Source organism: Watersipora subatra, chromosome 3 (assembly GCF_963576615.1).
Source record: "Watersipora subatra chromosome 3, tzWatSuba1.1, whole genome shotgun sequence".
Classification (NCBI taxonomy): domain Eukaryota; kingdom Metazoa; phylum Bryozoa; class Gymnolaemata; order Cheilostomatida; family Watersiporidae; genus Watersipora; species Watersipora subatra.
In genome coordinates, this window is record NC_088710.1 from 68,918,631 (window position 1) to 68,943,231 (window position 24,601).

The 24,601-nt window shown below is 36.6% G+C and overlaps 3 protein-coding genes across 3 annotated transcripts in view; 2 read left to right on the top strand and 1 right to left on the bottom strand.

Annotated features, from left to right (window-relative positions):
• Window positions 1-452, top strand: part of LOC137389486 (structural maintenance of chromosomes protein 2-like) — a 36,778-nt gene extending 36,326 nt beyond the window's left edge. Inside the window, exon 24 of the mRNA XM_068075500.1 lies at window positions 230-452. Within this exon, the coding sequence (XP_067931601.1) occupies window positions 230-445 (216 nt within the window). The 3' untranslated portion in view covers window positions 446-452. The remainder of the gene's footprint in view (window positions 1-229) is intronic.
• Window positions 453-1,034: 582 nt separating this feature from the next.
• On the bottom strand, window positions 1,035-18,372 carry LOC137389488 (arrestin domain-containing protein 3-like). Its single transcript, XM_068075501.1, has 10 exons — window positions 18,263-18,372; window positions 14,514-14,628; window positions 12,105-12,284; window positions 8,206-8,328; window positions 5,769-6,001; window positions 5,220-5,399; window positions 4,651-4,776; window positions 2,298-2,369; window positions 1,509-1,611; window positions 1,035-1,298 (listed from the first exon to the last, which is right to left on the bottom strand). Exons 3-10 carry the CDS (start codon window positions 12,214-12,216, stop codon window positions 1,042-1,044), a joined length of 1,206 nt encoding a protein of 401 aa, XP_067931602.1. The 5' UTR covers window positions 12,217-12,284; window positions 14,514-14,628; window positions 18,263-18,372; the 3' UTR covers window positions 1,035-1,041.
• Window positions 8,838-11,843, top strand: LOC137392245 (serine/arginine-rich splicing factor 4-like). Its single transcript, XM_068078910.1, has 3 exons — window positions 8,838-8,851; window positions 10,456-11,129; window positions 11,776-11,843. Exons 1-3 carry the CDS (start codon window positions 8,838-8,840, stop codon window positions 11,841-11,843), a joined length of 756 nt encoding a protein of 251 aa, XP_067935011.1.
• Window positions 18,373-24,601: the final 6,229 nt, after the last annotated feature.

Consider the following 24,601-nt stretch of genomic DNA (forward strand, 5'->3'; position numbering starts at 1 on the left):
AGCATAGTGAGCTACTCGAGACTTGCTGGTGAAAATTGAGTTCCTGTTAGTATTATTATTATTTCTCAGGAGCTTGCAGTTTCCTGACACCCAAATGCATCCTTCATTAGGTCTTTTACCTTTAATAATAGTTATATCGACACAAGTATGGCGTGTCCATTGCTTACTTAGTTCGATTCCCTTGCCCATTTCCACAGACGTCTCAATGTCGGTTTGACTTTTTTTACAGTTTATCGTCGTCTCACTCAAGGATGGTATGTTCACAAATGCCAATGTCTTGTTCAGAACTAAGTTTGTTGACGGAGTCTCTACAGTGACGCGGTATACGCAGAAGGCTCAGGGCAAGCCTCCGCTAACCGAGAGAAATGGAGGCACTACCTCAACTGTGACTGTTAAAAATCGTGACTCCGTTCCTGAGAATAAGCGCAAGAGAGTTAAGACTTAAGTTCCTCGTATTTATTTCATTTATATATATATATTGCTCTGACTAGATTCAAGAGTGTGAGATGCTCGTCTCATTAGCTTAGGATGTGTAAAGAACTTGGACTAGAAACTGGCTGCTATAACACGGAATATATTACTCTGTACAATATTTCCTCTTGATAAGTTATGTATAGGTGCACTACATGGAACATCTAGTATAGCAATATATATCATTCAGTTATATGAGTTTACTAGAAGTACGATGACTAGATTTACTGTGGCCGGCTAGTACACATTTCCTACTATTTTGTAGCAACACATTTATGTATGTTAAAATATATATTCTCTCTTTTTACCACCAGCTTTAGCTGACGAGTTCTCTGGTCTTTATATTCCATCGTCATATCTCATCTTTGATGCGTGCTCAGTTTGCCGAGAAGATAACTCCTTAAGTTCCTGAAGATCGTGTTACATTCCTTTTTTCCAGAGAATTATGCTGGTATGTAGTTAAACTTGAAGCAACTTTTGTTTATCTATCTCGACAATAAACTAACAACCAATATATATACATATATGGCTGATGAATGAGATGACAACCCTCAGCGATTTAGGTTTCCTTCACAGTGAGGATACACGACTTTCTGAAACCTCTATTTCAGTGGTGACAGATTTTCTATCGTTACTATGTGTTTGCTGATGTATTATCTCTGGTGTGCTCGGTGTCTTCATGACTACACCTTTATTGGGCACACAAACATACACTGGTTGGTATAAAGTCGTCTCCCATGCTTCACCGTCAGTGCCATCATAGACAGCACCACACTGCAATTCCGGACTGATGTAATTTCCTCCCTCGACCTCAGCTATCGCTGGTTCTGCGGCAACAGATTGGATATGATAAAACAAACAAAATACAAAAGCTGCCATTTTGCTGTAATTCTTAATAAGTAACAATAGAATTTGGACGCGCTCTGCATCGTGTTCAATTTGCTAAAGAGAAGACAATTGTTATAATTTCACCACTGACTAGTGAGCTTGCAGTAAATTCCATCATAGCTTCATTTACTGACTGAAATAATACTTACTGAGAACGGTTTTTGTATTGTCTTCCTTTTGGTAAAATGGTGTAATCAGAATTGGAAAAGCTATATGGAGTGGCTCCCCCCATTTCAGTGTGACAATACTGACCTGGAATAGTGTCGCGTCATTAAGTACCAGTCATGGCAAAGCTATAAATATTTATTAAAATGCTTAAAAGCTCAGTAATCTTGTGAGTGTACCAGATGAAAATACAAGGGCAGTTAGACCCATGTACCCACTACCAATATTCATTCCAGTTTGGTGTAATTTACCTAGCACCTATATAAAGTTTGTCAAAATTAAATCAATAAAAAGAATGAGTGCGTAGAATAAATTTCTATAGTATTGATAACTCAATGTTTACTTCTATATTAAGAATATGGTAGTAAACAGAGCTATCAATAAAGTGAACCTATAGAGCCAATAAATAGATGTGGTTTAGGAGGGATAACAAATGATTCTACAGCTACATATCAAGTTTATATTTATATTACCCAAGTTGCCTCTTTCTTTATGAAGATCCTCAATCACATAAACACAGGTCCTAGATTAGCTTGTTTGAATTCATAGAAGTTGCATAAAATGGTATAGTAGGTTACTATATAGGTCTTTCATTGTTCATTGAATTATAGGGCTAACAAGTGTATACCAAGATAGCTAGCTCTCTGGTACGAATTTCCAATCAGGCTTTTTGCCTGATACGCTATTTAAAATGCCGCTCTTCTAATGTACATATCGCTCTTCTAATGTACATATCGGGTTATCAATTTGTGTGTTACTAATGTCACACTCACCTTTAACTTATATTCAATTCTTATGATGTCACATGTGCTTGTGGTTGGTGGCATAACCGGCACCTGCAGAACCTGTCAAAAACAGTCACTATATGCTGATCCTTCATCGAGATTAGTCATTTTAGCGCAATATGTATCGGTAACTGCACACAGTGGTGGTACTTTCAGATGAGATTGAGCTGCGGTCTGATTCCTTTTACTAACTAGTTATTAAATTTTATTTCAGTGCTTGTAGGGACAACTTTGAAAAATATCATATCCACACTATTTCATAAAAACAAACCAAGCCACAACTTAAAATACATCAAATTTTTGCACATGATTACAAAGACTAACAGAAATGTTTATTGATCTGGAGATGACTAAAGTCATGGCTCACTGTAGCCTGTATTCAACTCTTTAACGTAAGCAGTTATCATTTTCAGAGAAAAAAGCCTAGGATTCTGTTTGTGCGACATCTCTCTTGCCCAGGGTTGATACTCTGAAAGGAACACCCACCTGGCTAGGCCCAGACTTGGATATTGTACCCCCAATTACCTGGTTGATCAATTTGAAATACACCCCCTAAACACTGGGAGTTCCTCGGGGGCGCCCCGCTGAACATCTAATATGATTCAGAAGCTGTAAAAATAATTTCCACTAGGCCTATAGCATGTGTGTCTCCTATGTATCTAGGGGAACACCTAATCAGGTCAATCAATGAAAGAAAGTGTTCAGCAAAACTTAGTAAATTTTATTTGGGCCCCCTAAAGTAGTAAATTCACTGATAGTGCCCCATGGTCGGAAACCCCCCCCTAAAATGTGATTTTGGGCCGTGCATAATGGGCCTTTTGGGGGGAGTATCAACCCTGGGCTCTCTTGTCTGCAATCGGGAAAATTCAGGCTGTTGTTTTCAGGCAAGCCGCTAAGATTAGAGTATTTAATTATTGCTCACTAGCTCATCTATGGAGGCCTCTGCCTTGTTGCGCCAGCCTAACGTATTCTGGGGACACAGTGTAGTTTGGTTGTATCTAGTTACCTTATATGGAAGTAAGCGGATCACAATAAGAAAACATTGCTTCAGCGGTGCTGCGCTTGTTAATCTAACAATTGAATGAATGATAAACTCAGGAAATGCAAATAAAGCAGAAGGAAAAGATAAAGCAGCTTATGTTCCGCTTGCGAAATAATCAGTTTAAACCAGGCAGGATTGTGAACTCATTTGGTAAAAGACGCGTGACTGTTTACCTTTCATGCATCTACCTAGATTATCAGGAGCGCATAGATTTTACAGTTAGGGATTGTAACAGGAGTTTGACTTATGTATGACTAAACTACAAGAGAGAATGGTCATAGAGAGGGTGAATTATGTTATCAGTTGTAATTAACAAGCACTCAAGGAAAATGGTTGGTTTTGAAAGTAATGAATGAGTAACAATATGAAATGTTTATATTATGGACCTCTGGTCTTTCCTCGGTTCGCAGTCAAAACAACAAAAAATACCGTTATAGCTGAAACAGACCGATTGAAGAAGAATCCTTGACAAAGAAATGTACATAATCAGCTATCTAGTCCTAGTGACATGTGGGTTTCTTAGCGGCGATTTATTTGGCCTAAACCGGTATTGTTCTGTTTGGTAATTTCTCCAATTTTTGAGTTGGTGCACATGATTCCCCAGGTGTAAACCTCTTTCAGCGGAATAAATCACAGATATCGAAATGACACATTCATATAATCGTCAAAACAAATGATTAGAACTCGCTCAACATTTATCTTGTTTGTCTCTCAGCGCTATTTATATTAGTTTCTATTATAGCTTCATTTGTTATCGCTTCTGCTCATTTTTGTATTTAGATATTAATTATAACTTCGTATCACCTAATTAGCTTCATCATAGACTCGGTTCAACGCAGACTCGGTTCAACACAGACGCAGTTCAGCACAGACTCGGTTCACCCTAGACTTAGTTCACCATAGACTCGGTTGACCATAGACCCATTCACCATAGACTCGTTCACCATAGACTCGTTCACCATAGACTTAGTTCATCATAGACTCGTTCACCATAGACTCGTTCACCATAGACCCAGTTCACCATAGACTCATTCACCATAGACTTAGTTCATCATAGACTCAGTTCATCATAGACTCGTTTACCATAGACTCGTTCACCATAGACTCAGTTCATTTATGGCCATCATTATATAGTACCTAACCATTTAATAACTAAGCATGAACTCAATTTGCTGCGCGATGCACTGCTTCACGTGTAATGTCCATCGGCACATAGTAATAGTGGCAGTGTGTCCCGTCAATAAAGGGAGCATCTAGACATCAATGCAAACCCTTAACAAGATTACAATTAGTAGATACCTGGCTGAGATTTTCAAGTTTCATAGTTGACTGTTTTGGGACGGTTGGACCTTTATACTCCCAGACTGTATGTACAACATCTTTTCTTATTCCAAACCCTGTTTTGTCTACGCAGTAGTCCACTTTCTAAAGAAGAATATTGGACCGTCCCTTACAACACAACACACAGAGTCGTGACCAGAACTACACTGAATTTGCATGTGATATTATTTGTAGTCATAAACACGTATATGACCTAAAATAAGCAAATAAACATGTATGTGGTGTGTTCATATTTTTACAAATTGTTATTTTCAACCATTAAAAAAATGAAATATTCAGAATTTAGACTACAGAATCATTCAAAAAACATAAGTTTATAGCTGTTTGGTTTATATATTTGAAATCGGGACAAATTGAGGATTAATTCGATATATTGATATGGCTATTGATTAAATTCACAATGTGTAACGATGTTGTAAATATGAACTGTAGTTTTTCAACAAAGCGCTCAGTTTATTTTACATTCTACTGTACATCGGGTTGGAAAGATATAGAGAGTCTCATCACATGTTGCGATGTGTTCTTGCCTGGATGAGCTGGATGACAGGCCAGACCTTCAAGTTGATTCCATTCACTATTTCTAGCCGCAGTGGCATATTTTCTCCACAACAAAAGGCTGTACGGTTCAAAGCTACCTCTAAAGAAAGAGATCCATGACTGCAAGCCATGCACATATTCTGGTTATGCCGCTCCAGCGTAATGGGCACCTGTAGATGTATGTCAAATAAACATGCAAGATTATGTATGTTTAAGTACCACCCAAGGACAATACTACCCATACGTACGTGTCAACACAGATAGCGTGAGCATTAATTGTAAACATTAGTAGCCCGGGTGTGTATGTAGACCGAGGATATAAACAAACAAGGAAAAGATAAAGGAGGCAAACTAAACTGCCCATAAAAGAACACAGTTATATTGAAAGGATATTCAAGTGTTTTTGAATTGTACATGCTAGTACACAGAGCGACAAGACCTGCCTCATGTGCCATTCTTATATGGAAGTTTAATCACAGAGTTAAGCTAGACAAGACTTTTATTTCATTTCTAAAAAAATTTAAAAAAAAATTTCTCACCAGCCACTCATGAGGTGGCCGTTCTTGCTGCTTGCCGATGACTGAGAAATGCTTGACATTCTGAGGAGGAGAAGCGTATGGGATATCTACGCTTGTCTGCAGCAAGTAGCGTATAGTTCCCAACTTGCTCTCAAATGAACTGGGTAGTTCTGTGTCATTTAACAGAAAATTAAACCGTATTTTGTGAATTCCTTTCTTCAGCACAGGCAAATCTGATGTAACATCTGAGGTATCTAAATAAAAAAAGCTTACATAAAGAGCAGATAACTCCAAGCTAACTGTACATGGCTAGTCTGAGGGCCAGTGCGAAGTAGGCGTGAAAGACAGAGTGATAAGATGCAGTATTTAGCAGTTGATAATAAAAAAGCTTAGCTCAGTATCTTGGCTATTGGCTGAGGATTTGTAGGCTATTAAACATCAGCTATATAACCGATATGCTTATGGGTAACAGTCCATACATGTACGTATGTACGTATCTAGTCTCTGTTGTACATTCACTTTTTACTATTACTACTTTAAACAAGCTTTTTATGTTGGCTAAGTTTCCATTCAAAATAAAAACTTATAACACAAAGGATTTATTTTTGTTGAAAAAGAGAGCATTTCGACTAATTGCAGATCTACATCATATTCTTGCATAATATATTGTTTCAACGAATGATCTTTCCAAATCTTTGTATCTTCTTACTCTGCGTATGCTAAATGTTTATTTTGCTTCAATGAAAGGTTTCAAGATTTTTCATGGTTTGTGTCCCCGTACTTTAGATTAACCTGTAACATGACAGTTACAGGTTCTCAACTTATTTCAACTTACGTGATGTGAACAAATTGTATACAACAACTAACAATTATTTTGAAAATATCATTGCCAGCTGCTTTAACAATCTTCCCTTTAATTACCGTTCTCTTAGCAGAGAAAGGAATTTTAAACACTGTTTGTCAAACTATTTATTTGATTTTAATGGCTAACTGTTGCCCTTTTTTTACTATGGTTGTATGGCCTAATTTAAAAAACATTTCTATTTTAAATGAAATTATTGCCAATAAAGTAATATGTATCTATAACCTTAAAGTCTACCAAGGTTTTCTTATATGTAGCTCCTGCTTAGTCAAATGAACATTTTTCCTGCTAAAGCCAGACCCAATTGAAGAATAACAATTGATGACCTTGAGTAATGACTACACATCATCACCGTAGGATCACGAAAAAAGTACTAACTACTCTCAAAGAACCATCTCTGTACAGTGTAGACAGTCATTATAAAAGACCGAATATTGTACATGGCATATGTACTGAATGTAATCAACAAAAAATCGGTCTTGCGCCAAACATTTTATCCTGTTTAATATCTCATTGTGTAAATGATTTTGTTATTCAAAATGTCCCGAAGTGTCGAGCATTCAATAAGACTTGCCCTTACCTAGCCAATATAGTATTCCGCTAGGCTACAGGTATAAGCATCACCCACAATATCACCAAACTCAGAAAAATTTACAATGACATGCTGCTATTTTTTAAAGCTTTTCCATGCTCCTCTATAGAACAGATTGCAGCCACAAGTATGTGAATACATATGCTCAGATGTGTAGATAATGTAAGAGCTGCACCAATTGGAAGAAAGATGCTGCTGAAAAGACAGCAACAGCCTAGTGATACAACTGGATGCAAAGAGTCTTAATAAATGCCGCTAGAGACCCTGCTTCAAATAAATGATCTTTTAGCTTTTAATTCGTGAGAAAACTGTCGAATGCGCTGATGAGAAAAGGCAAGCAATCTAAAGCTAGTGATCGATATAAGAAATGAGTTTGGCTATAACATGCATCACGTAATTACCGTCAATCAAACTTCGTACACAAAGAAGTGGCTGCAGCCACGTTACATTTAATTGTCTGTTCTTGTCTTAAGAGAACCTTTCTAAGGTATAATTAATCTCCTAGCATCATCTGCTAAATGCTCATGCCTAACAATTCAAATGTCAAGGGCATCAATAAGTGTACGCGAGCTCAGTTTTCTGGTTAAAGCGGGGCAGACTTTTTAGACAATGAATGGCAAGTTTTCTAGTTTTAATCAGACTATAGGACAATTCTCTTAGCCAACATAGAGCAAGTTCTTTAGTTGCTGTACGAACATATCTTCTAAATAGGCCTACATATATATTTATATATATATATACATGTATTTATATATATAGCAAGGCTTCCTGTCGACTTCAAATCTAACCATCACGGTCTATCGATGGCTATAATAGTTTTTGTGAATACTTGTCATCCAGAGGGAATTGTGCACTCCTGACGAAACATGTATCAGCAACCATAATATTCTATTAATATTTTAATATCAAATTGATACCCGGGGTCTATGTAACCTAGTGTCTGCTTTGTTATAGCTTGTGGAACCATCGTTCAATAGAGAGATCTACAGGGTATAAGAGCTCACCTGGTCCGTAGACCGTCTGCTTATGATCTATAAGGATGTGACAGTTGCGCACCGTATAGACGGCTCCATTTCTTACAACCTTCCACTGTACCTGCACTTTGCCTCTCAGAGTCACAAATATACCTGCAAACCAAGCATATACATAGCCCTGCACCTGCTTTAGCGCATACACTCAGGAAGATGAAACATGCCAGAATGGTTATTTCAAAAGAAGAGTCCGCTTGCTACCCTCTATATTCAAATATATATATGCAACTATTACAATATTTTACTGTAATAGTTATATAATATTATATAACTATATTATATATGTCACTTCTCATGAATACGCAGTATAATAAGATGTGACATTATTATAATGTCACATGTTGATTCCTCTTAAGAATGATGCTGATGTGTTACTGACCTCGTCAAGTCTTTACTATGATTAGAGCCATATTCGTTTTTCTGGCGTCCGAAGCTACTCTGAGAGAATTAGGAATAAAAATTGCACTACACAGAAATCTAACTCGGATATACCAGGCACTCTACCACCTTGCTGCATTGTGGAATATTTGTGCACATACTTACTACTTATTGCACATGATGATCTCTAACGGTGCACAGAAATGCAGCGTACTAGTGTGGATAACATGAAAATAAACAAGTATGTGTGTGTACCACCAATGAGAAAAGCTATTGCAATATAGAGACTTCTGATGAAGGAGAATCATGATCATTGCACATAACACCATATCTCAACTTGTGAATACAATTTCAGCATGTCCTAAATTTAGTATATAATCAAACATATATAAATCTTTGAATATATACATTTAAATCATAAATATATGATTTAAACGTATATCATATACAGTTATGAGATGTGATTTTTTGTGTGGAATTTGTGGGACAGAAAATCAATTTTCTGTCCAATATCTGTTTTTTTTATTACCCGGGCAACGCCGGGTAGCACAGCTAGTCATATACATTTATGATATGCAGTCTAAATAAAACATTAGTGATATGTTTAGTAGAAGAAATTTCTTGGAACTTTATACTTCACAGCATTTTATCAGATCACGAGCCTAATGACGTAACCACAAAACGGAATAAGCATCTTACATTTGCGCCCATATATAGATAAATATAATATATTGTTTAATGTATTTATTCAATGTTATAAAAAAATAGCTTAGTTTAGTAATAAAAGTCTTCAAATTTAATCTATCATTATTGTATTTCTCTCTTTTGCACTCGTATGAGAGATTGTCATGTATAATAGCTATGAGCACAATAATTCCACTGCGTAGCGAGGTTGTCGGGTGGTGCAGTTGATAGTGTGCCTGTCTAGTAAGTTGACTATGTGAGTTCAACTCCTGTGCAATGCATTTTTCCCCTATCATCCCCTTAGAGGGAAGGACACGACTTTTACTATAGTAAAGATTCTGTGAGGTCAAAAAGTAGTTGATGATTTAGCATGCTTGCAGGAAACCTCAACAAAGATGTGTGATAATAATAATATTAATATAACATCATAAATATTATTAAAATTAAGCTAACTTAGATAAAACATAAATACACCTTGAATATAATATACAACTAACTGCCTTTGCATATTACGAAGCTATCTTAAACACAGTCTAGAAGTGAGTCTAGAAGTGAGTCTAGAAGTGAGTCTAGAAGTGAGTCTAGAAGTGAGTCTAGAAATGAGTCTAGAAGTGAGTATAGAAGTGAGTATAGAAGTGAGTATAGAAGTGAGTATAGAAGTGAGTATAGAAGTGAGTATAGAAGTGAGTCTAGAAGTGAGTCTAGAAGTGAGTCTAGAAGTGAGTCTAGAAATGAGTCTAGAAGTGAGTCTAGAAGTGAGTCTAGAAGTGAGTCTAGAAGTGAGTATAGAAGTGAGTATAGAAGTGAGTATAGAAGTGAGTCTAGAAGTGAGTCTAGAAGTGAGTCTAGAAGTGAGTATAGAAGTGAGTCTAAAAGTGAGTCTAAAAGTGAGTCTAGAAGTGAGTATAGAAGTGAGTATAGAAGTGAGTATAGAAGTGAGTATAGAAGTGAGTCTAGAAGTGAGTCTAGAAGTGAGTCTAGAAGTGAGTCTAGAAGTGAGTCTAGAAGTGAGTCTAGAAGTGAGTCTAGAAGTGAGTCTAAGAGTGAGTCTAGAAGTGAGTATAGAAGTGAGTATAGAAGTGAGTATAGAAGTGAGTCTAGAAGTGAGTCTAGAAGTGAGTCTAGAAGTGAGTCTAGAAGTGAGTCTAGAAATGAGTCTAGAAGTGAGTATAGAAGTGAGTATAGAAGTGAGTATAGAAGTGAGTATAGAAGTGAGTATAGAAGTGAGTATAGAAGTGAGTCTAGAAGTGAGTCTAGAAGTGAGTCTAGAAGTGAGTCTAGAAATGAGTCTAGAAGTGAGTCTAGAAGTGAGTCTAGAAGTGAGTCTAGAAGTGAGTATAGAAGTGAGTATAGAAGTGAGTATAGAAGTGAGTCTAGAAGTGAGTCTAGAAGTGAGTCTAGAAGTGAGTATAGAAGTGAGTCTAAAAGTGAGTCTAAAAGTGAGTCTAGAAGTGAGTATAGAAGTGAGTATAGAAGTGAGTATAGAAGTGAGTATAGAAGTGAGTCTAGAAGTGAGTCTAGAAGTGAGTCTAGAAGTGAGTCTAGAAGTGAGTCTAGAAGTGAGTCTAGAAGTGAGTCTAGAAGTGAGTCTAAGAGTGAGTCTAGAAGTGAGTATAGAAGTGAGTATAGAAGTGAGTATAGAAGTGAGTCTAGAAGTGAGTCTAGAAGTGAGTCTAGAAGTGAGTCTAGAAGTGAGTCTAGAAGTGAGTCTAGAAGTGAGTCTAGAAGTGAGTCTAGAAGTGAGTCTAGAAGTGAGTCTAGAAGTGAGTCTAGAAGTGAGTCTAAAAGAGAGTCTAGAAGTGAGTCTAGAAGTGAGTCTAGAAGTGAGTCTAGAAGTGAGTCTAAAAGTGAGTATAGAAGTGAGTATAGAAGTGAGTCTAAAAGTGAGTCTAGAAGTGAGTCTAGAAGTGAGTCTAGAAGTGAGTCTAGAAGTGAGTCTAGAAGTGAGTCTAAAAGAGAGTCTAGAAGTGAGTCTAGAAGTGAGTCTAGAAGTGAGTCTAGAAGTGAGTCTAGAAGTGAGTCTAAAAGTGAGTATAGAAGTGAGTCTAAAAGTGAGTCTAAAAGTGAGTCTAGAAGTGAGTCTAGAAGTGAGTCTAGAAGTGAGTCTAAAAGTGAGTCTAGAAGTGAGTCTAAAAGTGAGTATAGAAGTGAGTCTAGAAGTGAGTCTAGAAGTGAGTTAGCCGTAATATATGTAGCTACTTTAAACATCGTATAAAAACATTTTAAGCAAACCATTAAATTACCTCAAATAAAAGATTATCCAAAATCCTTACAAAAGAATAGCCAGAGTAAGTTTAATGCTTGACAAAAGTTGCCCATAGATTTTGATCAGGCCAAATTTGTATTAAAAAGACAGAATTCCCAGAAAAAAACACAACGGAACAATTTTTATGAAAATACAAATAACAAACTTATTTTCTGTAGTAAACTAATAACTGGTGCAGGCTACCTTAGGAGAGAGAATGTGTTTTTATTTGCTAGCCTTGGTTTCAGACCAATTGCATATAAAGCAAGAAGGGTCGTTATACACACCCGCTAAAGTAGCCTAGCAATATGTACAACATGAGTAAGTGCAGCTATAGTGTAGAGATAGAATATAGCTAATGGTAGTAGAGACAGGCTTATGTTAGAGTAAGGATATTCCTAATTCTACTCTGTCTATCAATACAATCACTTAAACGCTAATAGCCATGTGCTGCCCCTTTAGTTCACTCCTTCCATCTTCCATCTTCCATTCGCAGCGCATGAAGGTGAAAATAAACAGGCATATACTATCATAGGCGTAACGCAAATGTAATCACATACGCTACCTCTAATCTTAACATTAGCTATTGTTGAAAGCAACACCACGCCGTTGATTGTTTCCCCTGGATAGTAGAATTCTTTTTCCAGTTGAACGTCCAGACTATCAATGAAATCCATTTCTTCCAGTGGAGCAGGGATACCTTTCTTCCAGTGGAGCAGGGATACCTTTCAATCACATCACTAATCTGCAAATGAGGTGTTGACGAATACACATACATCAGTAAGGTCATTTCATCGTAGACGATAATTATGTGGCTCGTCGCACCAAGGTACTAGTGATTAGCCTGGGCATGGCTCTCTTGGGGGGTGGGGGGGAGAAAGAGCGCCTCTCTTTCTCCCCCACCCCCCAAGAGAGCCATGCCCAGGCTACTAGTTGGTTATGTGATAATCATCCGAAAGTATTTTACTTTAGCATTTTAAAGGCTTGCTTAGAATTTTGCATGTGTTTCAAATATGCAGCCAACATGCATATGTTAGCTGACGAACTAGAGAATCTCAACATTAAGTAGTATAACCATAACTTGCTGTAACTAGCAATAACAAGTTGCGACTAGCTTTAACTAGTTGTTACACAATACTTACATGTAGCTGCGACTAGCATTCACTAGCTGTAACTACCAATAACTAGTTCCGACTAGCTTTAACTAGCTGTAACTAGCAATTGCTAGTTGTGACTAGCTTTAACTAGCAATAGCTAGTTGCTACTAGATTTAACTAGCTGTAACACAATAACTAGTTGCGACCAACTTTAACTAGCTGTAACTAGCAATTACTAGTTGTGACTAGCTCTAACTAGCAATGACTAGCTGTTACTAGCAATAACTAATTGCTACTAGATTTAACTAGCTGTAACACAATAACTAGTTGCGACTAGCTTTAACTAGCTGTAACTTACGGTAACTAGAAAAAACTAGTTGCGACTAGCTTTCACTAGTAACTATCAAATAATCCCGAAGCTATGCCTTCTTAAACTCAAATCTTTTAAGCTACTGATCAAAGTTTTTTATTCCTAGAGGAGGTAGTTAATACAAAAATTATGATATCAACTGTAAGTCGTTAACTCACAAAATTTGTTAAGTGAATGCAAACAGCTTCACAAATACACTGAAAATTGCATGCTAATGTTACATTGTAGCTAAAGGGCTCCCTAGTTAGTACTAAATACCTGAGAGAACAGCTATTGCGCCGCTTTCCTCCGTCTAAGAAAAGTCGAAGCGAGGAAGCAGGCAATTACAAACAAGATTAAGACCAATGCGAAATGGATCAGAAAACAACAAAGATTGAGATACGCTTCAAGTGCGGCTAATTATAAGATATCATTCAGCCATGCGATACTGTCCGCTCAAGTCTCCAATTATCCATCTTTGGCATCTCACAGATGTTTCAAAACTAATTTGTGCGTGTGAAATAGGCAGCAATTAATTGTGTGTACTCAATAGGACAGCGTGCGCACAGATTACAAACTACATGTATAGGCCTCAATTCTCAAGGGTAAAAGATTGTTATAGCTTTCGTGACGGCTGCCAACTGCCAGCACTTACTTAGTGCAAAATTCTGCCAAGAAATCTTTTATCAGCATTCGCGGAATCAATTTTTACTGTCAGCACTCTGCTAGTATTCGCTCTGTCAGCACCTACTCTTTCAGCATTCTCTCTGTCAGCAACTTCTCAGTCAGCCTTAACTCTATCAGTACTTATTCTGGCAGTACTTCCTTTATCACTGTGTTAGCACATACTATGTCAGCACATACTATGTCAGCACATGCTATGTCAGCACATGCTGTCAACACTACCACTGTTAGTACTTACTCTGTTAGTACTTACTCTGTTAGTACTTACTCTGTTAGTACTTACTCCACTAGTACTCCCTCTACCAATACTCCCTCTATCAGGCATTCTCTAGCAGCACTAATGCTGACTGTATCCCCAATTCTGAAGCTACGCAAGATCCATGCTACACAAAAAAGGCTAAGCAAGCGTTTCCGAAATGTTAGCAAAATTTTAATTGTCCAATTAAAAGCATTTAAAAAAAATCAAACTGACATAATAACAATAGCTGCTCTTATGCATATTTTATGTCACAGTGTTTACTTGCGCACTTCGTTTTTTTTCTATTTCTCTACGAGTCTTATTCTTGAGAACATGTCCTACTAACATTTCAGAAGTCGCACCATACAACTCATGTGTTCTCCATGGGCACATTACATTGAGGAAACATTAGACTGAGAGGCGCATTACATTGAGGAAGAGTTAGACTGAGAACCAAAGAGAGAATATCTATAAAGTGAGTCAAACCAGGAAAAATGAACTAGTTATTGCGACAGGTTGGTTACAGTTGCGAATGAGGTTCCACAGGTTAAACTATTTACCTTTGCATTCATAAATCCTTCTAATGACATAAAATATAAGGCTTACCTGAACATACATGTAGGAGCAGAAGCTAGCTCATAACTCCACGAGCAAAAGAGCTGAGGCTAGTTGAAAGAATCTCTTTTCTATCACTTTTTCTTTAGATCAGTTGAAATTGACTCTTTAAACAAAAAGGAAGCAGTGATAAATTCTAATGATAAACTCATCACAATAAATATATTTATCCATATGTTTGCTCAAGACTCTTTCAGCTATATTTTGGGACATATAATAATATTAGACATCACAATATAGGCCATTTTAGTTTCAATTTGTTTCATTTTTATATTAAAGAAAGATTTAGTTGACTTTGACTATGTTCAAGTCATGAAAGTTCTAAGAAATGTTACAAAAAAACCCTTGAAACATATTTTACAAAAAGAAAAAAAATTGACAGATTATGTAAAAGATTTCAACTTTATTACCCATTAGATGTACGTAGTCAGTATCTAAGGCTACCATAGCCTGACGTGTAGGTGTACCTTTGTTAGAGTGAGCGCCCTTATGATCTACCATATACTAGCAGTACGATGTGCTTTGTGTGCTCTATTGCACCTTCCTCATACACGCTGAGCTATTTTCAACAGGAACTCTCAGAATTATGACATCTTCAAGGGCCATCTTTATTATTGCATCTCCTGTTTATTCTACACTCATTCAGACGCTTATCTCTAACTGCTTTTCAACTTAACATCAGGTGAAAATTACTCATAGTTAAAGTACTTACTCATTACTTTCCCAACATCTGGTCAACATTACTCATGGTTTATCCTCAGAAATGTATTAGTATATATCGAGGAATGAAATTCGTGAAAGGTGAAAATATACTCCCGAAATCGCTTAATCAAATGCTACAAACGACCATGGAAAAATTTCGCCATCTTTTAGAACCGATAGTCTTAGACATAGAAATGGTTTCACTACCGATGACTACTCTATAGTTGGCTAGAATAGAGAGCAGAAAGAATGTTAGCACTATGCCAGCCTCGGTCCTGTTGAAGAACTTTACTTATAATATTTAAGATATTCATAAGGTGAGATGTTGTGAGTGGAGTAGGTATGCTCTAGAGTGCTTAAGGAAACAAGCCAGAATGAGATTAAGCTAGTCTGCATAACTAAAACGAGAGCAGAAGGCTTCAACTCACCTGCTCTGAGCCGGCTAGCTTATTCAAAGCATTTCCGTCTATGCTAATCTTATTGGTATTTGAGGCAGCGCTAGTGCTGCCGTCGCCGTTAGATAAGAAATAGTGTCAAGTATGAATTATCATGGGAAGAGGTAATAAAACTGAGGCATCACCCAGAGTCGACCAACAGGCTATACTAGCCTATTGTAAACAGAGGGCTTGACTTCTAGTATGAATGCTTGGGGTTGCCGTCTCATACTGTGTACTATTAAAGATCCTATACGCAACTACCACAAGCAGCAGAACAAACTCGCAGCATCAGTACCAGACTGATTAGGGAAGGAGCGGTCTAGATATATCTAGTTGCTGAGTATACCTAACAAAGAGCATAACTTTCAAAATCAAAGATTTCATGTTACTGTCCAAGTTCAAAACTGAATACTTTAGTACTTTAAAAGTCGAATGGCCAACTGTTAAACCACCATCTATCTCAACAGTCAGCAGTAACACGCAGTGACAGGTTGGTCATGTGACATGGCAGGTGGCCAGCATATATGTGATGTACATGTAGTAGTGTTGTACAGTTGCATAAAGATAGAGAGAGCGGCTGGAGTAGCCGTCATTCTGTGCATTGACTAACTTGAGTGTATCACCAGGAAGTAATGCCTATTACTTCCTGTTTGTAACACAAGGAAGTTATACCAATTGTTCAATTGTTTGAAAAAATAATTCAGATTTTTAGATAATACAAGCACTACTTTTCAATAATAAAAAATTAGGCGAAGAAAGTCACGTATGCTGCACTTATCTGCACCGAATAAGGAAACACTGAGCTATAAGATTAGTACTCTTAGCTTGTGTCGTCATACACTGCGGGATTACAGACATCGAATGCCAGCCCTATGACATGCAATCTGTCGGACATAAATGCAAGCCTTAAAATAGCCACAAATTTGTGAAAGCCTCAGGATTAATGCAGAAACACATTGAGATGTGAAATTACTTCCCATAGCAAAGGACAATCCTTATTTTGCATGCTATGGAAAATGGGGCGCATAGCCAAAAACGCAACCAGAATGAAAAAATAAAATAAAATTTCACTTATCAACCCAACAGGGCAATTGAGGCAACATATGCTGCAGCTTACTAGGCAAGATGTGCGACTGGTAGAATAAAATTTTAAAAACGATCTTCTACTTGTTTGTTCACAGCTTCTTAGAATAGCTATAGAGAGAATGAAATCGTCAGTAAATAACTACAGGTTCTAGTGCTGTCACACAAACCATGTACAACATATTCATAGACACATCTATTCGTACATCTATATGTACTCTATAGATGATTTTATAAATAAATAGAGTGTCAGCTCAAAAGATTAAAAGCGGATTATTTTCCTCGTTAGCTAAGCTAGCTTATGACATACACTCTGTCATCGTTGTGGCTCTGCAATTAAACGTCATCGATGCAATTGGCGCTTCTAGATATTTATGAAGCATATTGATTAAGAAATGCAGCAATATGATCAACTTGATTGCAGAGAGTTACTCCATCTGCATTCACTTCTGTAAATGAGATTAATTTTGAATGACTAAAGGTCAGCATGCACGTCGATTGAGTCGAGGAGATGAGACAATCATACGTGTATTACAGTGTATCTAGTAACTGTATGTCTAGAGAAGATGATACAATCATACATGGATTACAGTGTATCTAGTAACTGTATGTCTAGCGGAGATGATACAATCATGCATGTATTACAGCGTATCTAGTAACTGTATGCCTAGAGAAGATGATACAATCATACATGGATTACAGTGTATCTAGTAACTGTATGTCTAGAGGAGATGATACAATCATGCATGTATTACAGCATATCTAGTAACTGTATGTCAAGAGGAGATGAGACAATCATACGTGTATTACAGCGTATCTAGTAACTGTATGTCAAGAGGAGATGATTCAATCATACGTGTATTACAGAGTATCTAGTAACTGTATGTCTAGAGGAGAAGAGACAATAATACGTGTATTACAGTATATTTAGTAACTGTATGTCAAGAGGAGATGAGACAATCATACGTGTATTACAGCGTATCTAGTAACTGTATGTCTAGAGAATATGATACAATCATACGTGTATTACAGTGTATCTAGTTACAGTCTGATCAAGAGGAGGAAATACAATAATCATAGTTTGAGAGATGCTGTATGTACAGACCCATCAATCGTCAAACCAGATAGTCGATTGAAAAGATGTGCAGGCAGTAACAGACATGCTATTGACTAGACCAGCATATCAGTTTAAGAGAAGAAATGTCCAAAATGACTTAGAAAACTTAAGACAAGTTTAATACTCCAGAAATGTCAAAGTCAGACAGAAAAGCCTGCTTGGCAGCATTTCAAAACAGAAGTGTTTTTATTTTTAGACAACTTTTTATTTCACAATCTCTAGTCAGACTCCTTTTCAGGCTCTCCCATTCCTTATATTCTACCATAAAGTAGTGATAGCTTTCTTGCCTTGTAATCAGTCTCTAGTTCATTTATACATGTAGATTTCTGCTATTGTTTACGATTGTACCAAGATATTTGTTATAATCTTAGTTAATCTAGTTAAGTGAATATTTAACATACCATGTTCAGTATTGACAGTATTCTACTCTCTTCCTTTTGACACTCTTTGCACGGACCCTGCGCAGCTAATCTCCCTTGTCCTATCTAACCTCTCCGATCAATAGATGAGCAAACAGTGATTACAGTTACAATTAACATGAGCAAAGTGTATGACTGAGCTTGCTTGCCTCTGAGCCTGCCCCTGCGCCTGCCTCCGTGTCTGCATCCTGTCATCTAATATGATAAGAACACTCTAATCATAGTTTCAATAAGAGGGTCAACACAGGATAAATCATGGCCTCAGGCTCTACAAAATCATGCAGGGGTCGCCTGCTCCAGACCTGCATTTTCTGCAAGCATTAGCTGTCAATTTAGCAACCCATCAGCATATCTATTGCCATTTTCAACTCGCTCTGTTATTCCAGTTTATAGTCGATTTCATTTTTATTTGGGTAAATTAGCAGCTATCCTTTAAAGAATATACACACAAAATTACAGGCTATAGTGGTAGTTTCGCTAAATTAAGTATAAGATTGTCTAGGGGAAATCTGGACAACCCTTATGCCTATATAAAGTATGCAAATGTCTTTAAGCAAATAAGGGCCAGGCAAATGTTCGATAATAAATTAGCAATGCAATCCTTCAAGGACAATTGGGAAGTTGTTGTTCAGCTAAAAATAATCACCACGATACTAATATAATATATTAGTAATATATTATATTAGTAATATATTATATAACGATATATATATAGCGATATAATAGAACTAAGGAGAATGTTTCAAGAGTTAACATAATAAGAAAAGGTATTAGCTTACATAATTGCATCCGGTTTATTTTAAAGGTTTTAAAAGTTTATTTTAAATTTCTATTGGCAGAGAGTCAAAACTAACAGTTTTATTATGCAGTATATTAAATAAAAAACTTCCAAATTAATAATATAAATTACTGAATAGGAACAATACCTTTTGTTAATATATTAGAACTGATGAATTTAGTTTTAATATATCTGCAAAATATATAAAAAAAATGGCATGTTGTGAATTGCAGGTGAATTTATTAAAACATTACGGAAAAAGGATGCGGCATAAGGCTGGCAAATCATTATAAAATATTTATTAATCGTAAATTATTAAACTCAAAATTTGCGAGTTTTTCATGTTTGCTAGTAAAAATAACAACTTGTTGGTAGCATTCCTAACAGTAGAATATATCTAATATGCAGGCAGTACTATATAAATGAAACGAAAAAAACTACTCATTAAGTTTTTCATTTGTTAAAACAAATTTATCAAGTAACTTTATGTCTAAGCCGATTTGGTCCAGCCATAACTAAGCCTGAAAACCATTACAAAAATGTTAAAGGTTGACTTGCAACAAAATTCACATTACAGTTATTTGGTATCAAAAGATTCACCATGTCTTACTCTATTGTGTTGTAGGTGCCAAATACGTGGAAATGTGATAACAAGCTCTTAAAAGCTCAAAAACGAAAAGCCCCCGTAGATTGGAATCTCTTTATTTCTCTGACGTATTCATTACAGTTGGGTTATCGTCTTGTCACGTGATAGTCTCATGTGAATTGAAAGGCCAATAAAAAGCTCAATATCAAACTTATCGTAGCACTAGTTTACGACAAACACTTCGGGTTTTACCGAAGACCCCGTATCAAACATAGATGCTCGCTACTTTACAGTTTTGTTTCGGTATTATTCAATCGTCAAGTCGTAATCTGATCATGTGATCCAATACTTCGCAAATAATTTTTGCAGCACTTTCGATTATCACAGGTGACCAACAGGCTCATCATGATTATCAGACAATGATATGTATTCATTCGAGGTAAGGTTAAAAAGTTTAATGATTTTTTACGGTAAGTTATAAGATATCAGTGCTAAAAGTGACAGCATTCCAATGACGATAAAATAAAGGTCTAAGAACTATAGACATGGTTTTATTGAATGCGTGAAGTATATTTGTGAAAATATTTCGATAAATGAGGTTGCATGAAAGTGTAAACAGAAACCATCCTGTAACAACTACGTCCCATTTGAGCCGTTTTGGAAAGCGAATCCAAACTACGGCGGTCTCGTGTGGCTGCGATTAACTGTTCGTTTTTTAGCTTGTAAGAGCTTGCAATCACATTTCCACATATTTGGCACCTACAACACAACAGAGTAAGACATGGTGAATCTTATAATACCAAATAACTGTAATGTGAATTTTGTTGCGAGTCAACTTGTAAGCCTCTCAAAAACTGTTTAATGTGCAGACATACAGTGTGTCAATAACTCCATAATAAGTAAGAAAACTGCTTAGGTGAACAAGGGTGGGTAACTCCAACTATATACTTACATTTAGTGATGACCTTTATAATGGTTCAGTTAGAAGAATAAGATTCAGAATTAAATAAAAACAATTTTTAGAATAAAGTATAATAAAGAAATCTATATTTGCTTTGCTGTAGAACATTAGTACATAGCTCTTTAATATACAGGCACATGATTACTGTTTAGTACAATTATAGTGATACAACATAGCATATCGCTTATATGGTAAAAGCTAGACAAAACTATGTACTAGGAGTAAACAAATGAGTGAACGACAAGTAAATGTCCAATCCATTCCACTTCATTATGTTGTTCGCTTTAGGCTAAGATCGAGCTAATCCCATAAATAATAATCAGTTTGTTTTTTATAAACTGTCGGTACCTACGAGACAGTTTACCAGGCTACTGTAACTTTAGTGCTTAGCTAGCAATGTCTGTATCTGCATTAATGTAAGTGCATGATGCTTCTAGAGATACTTTAAGTTGTAAGTTATTACTATGACCCTCTAGTAGTCTGTATTCAGTTTTCACCATAAACACGGTGCTGATTTTTTTAGTTTAAACTATCCTTACTAGCACTTACTTTGGACACACCCTATAGTCTTGAGGATGAACTGTAAGATCCAAGAAATATTTACAATCTGAGGTGTTAACAGGCAGCTCTAACATTCAAGCTTTTGTTAAAGCTGTTTAAACCTGAACAGGTTTAACGGGCGACTCGGCTCAAGCCCACCTAGGGTAGAGTTGCCCTAAGTAAGCTCGGGCAACTCTAACAGACCGCCAGGCTGTCTACCATGTGGTACTGAAGCTGGTGATTTGCAATTGAGTCCACTGGAAGGTTTAATACGACTAATTATAAGAAACAGCCGAATAGGTGTCTCAAACATTGCCTGATAATAACTTTTTGTGGCGGCAGTTGTCTACACTTGGACAAATGTTTTGACTCTCTGGTTTGTTCAAGGTCATAGGGAAAGCTTATAATGTAATCCAATGTCATTCCTCTGGGTTTAAGTTTTCTGAGCTAAATTGCAGGCTGTTGTCACTTAATATTGCCAAAGTTAGACCTTCTGTGGTGAACATATCCAAAAGCCCATGTATGCAATTTTCAAAAATGAATCAATACACACAAATTAGATTTTAAACCCAAATGTTTCTGCGAAGTCAATATGTAATCTCTGTCAAGTTCACTCTAGTCACATTAGCTCTATGTCCCTCTACTTACATTAGCTCTATGTCCCTCTAGTTACATTAGCTCTATGCCCCTCTAGTTGCTTTAACTCAATCTCACTCTAGTTACATTAGCTCTATGTCCCTCTTGTTAAAAAAGATCTATGTCTCTAGCTACATTAGCTCTATGTCCCTCTAGTTGCAGTAGGTTCACTGACACTCAAGCAGCAAGCATTACAAGATTGTGATCATATGACGATATCCTGACATACTGTCACCACCACTCATGTCTACAAACAAGTTCTTTCATTCAAATCTTCTCCCCCCCTTCCCAATCAGATGTGTGCAACAAGTCTCTAATATTCAAAATGGACTATTCTGGTATATCTACTTTGAAATTGTCTTCTCTTTGTGAGATATACATCCTTTATTATTTGTAAGCTCGCCTTCTCACTCTCGAATGATTTGTGACTCTGCTAAATAGGTTCTTGTTTTCTGATCAACCTTTCCTCATGTATTTTTTAACTTCACAGTAAATATTGTGCTGTTTTATTTTCTGCTATATACCTTTGTAATACAAGTGGCATTTAAAAAACAAATGCAATTCCAGTAGCCATTGGAGCATTGGGTGCAATAACACCTGCATATCTAATGTGACTTGCCCAATACCAACAACAATCAACACAAATGTGATACAAAGATGTGCGCTATTGAAAATGGCTAAGATCCTGAGGCGGGCTTTCAAACTCCCAGCTCTCTGGTAGAAGACTCGAAATTGAGTAAACATTACCACCCACTTGGGTTAACAAGGGTGAAGAAACAAATTTATATATATGTTTCAATATACTGTATGCTTTTATATATGTTTCTATATATGCGTAGATGTATGTATATACAATGTATATACTACTGAATGACCAGCGTTGCTAGGGTATTATAAAAGGTTCTTGTACAGCAAACATATTTTTAATCAACATTTATCATTCTAACTTCTAAATGAAAGTATTTGTTTGCTTATGTGTATGTCCAGCCAATGCATAATTCAAAAATTTGAAAGCTCAAGGCTTAGCTAAACCAGATTTTGAAATACATTCCTATGCTAAACATTGGCTCAAGATTTAAAACAGCTTATAAACAGTGGCAGGTAATGTAGTTGTCATTGGCTGAGTTTCTTTACTCAATGAATTTGAGTAACTTAGGCTAGTAACTTAAGCTAGTAACTTACGGTAAGCTAATATTTTAATCTTTACTATAATAAAAGCCATAAAAGCTTTTTTCTAATGCTCTTCGCTTGCTTTTGTCCGAAGCTAGTTAAGAGCATTAGAAAAAAGAATACGCCTCATGGGAGTCGAACATGTATGTTCAGATGCACAGATACTAAGCCAAGCACACACAACCGTGCAGACTAAACGTACTAAACCCTTCTGCCACATTGCCACTGCTTAGAGTAGTTGCGTTTATAATCATTACGCGTCATGATCTCTCATACAATCATGATTTTCAAACGTACTTGTGATTCAAGTGTACATAGTACTCTATAGTATGGCAAGGTGGCAATCTAATTCATTACACTGCGATGCTTAACTGATCGGAGCGACGTATAATTGTGATGACATTCATTACATCGGTTAAAATATTCACTCAAAAAACGCTTAGGGTTATTAACTAGCACGGTTGACCATTACGCTTATGTAAGGATTTTTAAGCTTTCTTCCAACACGGCTATTGTTTTAGTAAAGACTTAGGCTACTAGCTTACCATGAAAATACTCAAATTCATTGGGTAATTATTTTACTACCCATGCAATGCCGGGCATTTGACTAGTCTATCTACATGTATATAAAACTTAGTGTTTGTCTGCATCCTGTCTGTTCATGTGTCCAGTGATAGCACTAAAGTTTTAAAAATGAAATATTTGCTTGGCCCTGAATTTGAACTCAAAACCTCCGGTTCTGCGAACAAGCATTTATCCAATACGCTACCGCTGTCTATCTTACTATGTTATGGAACAAATTGTGCACATACATTACTCCTGCCAATCTTACATGGCTTCATTCACTTCAGCTAGCCTTACGCGTTAAGCCCCACCAGAAGAAAAGTATGTGCCCATCCGGGAGGAAAAATACCTAAACATACTTGGCCAACAAAACTATTGCAATCATTGTAGAGCTGCATTTGAAACCTCATTGTATTGGAATTGAGCTCAAAAACACCGATTTCTCGTGACGTTATGCTATGACCTTGCGTCGTACGTAAAGCCATTGGGTATTTGCTCCAATATAGCGACATATATGGCACAGCTAATCTATCTATATCTGTGGTCTATTGTCTGAGGTGTTGGACTGGAAATCAGTGGGCTGCGAGATCAAATCTTCTTTGGTACAAATTCTTTATTCCAAGATTCTAGGATCTGCATGTATAGTTGGAATGCATGCCGTCGACAAACATACTTTGAGAAATATATATATATAGATACAGTATTTCAAAGTTTGTCATCGTATGTGTATTTGTAGCATTGATTGCCCGGCTATAGATCTTAAAACTTTGAAATAAAGTTTCCGTATTGAAGAAGATTCGATATCGGACCCTGCCGGTTGGCAGTCTGACACCCTAGCCACTAGACTACAAAAATCGGATTGATAGTCTATATATATATTTTTTTCTAATTATGTTCATATGTCTGTCTGCGTTCCGGCTATAGCTATTATTAGAACAACAGTAGCTGGACAACAATGTTGACGCAACGTCATGGAGTACAGTCATTAGAAGCCGAGCAGCTTACTGGAATTTCCATGGCTTTTTTCCAGGCTAATAGCTTGAAAGTTACAGTTGTTTGACAAAATTTTAAAACCTTTACAGTTGT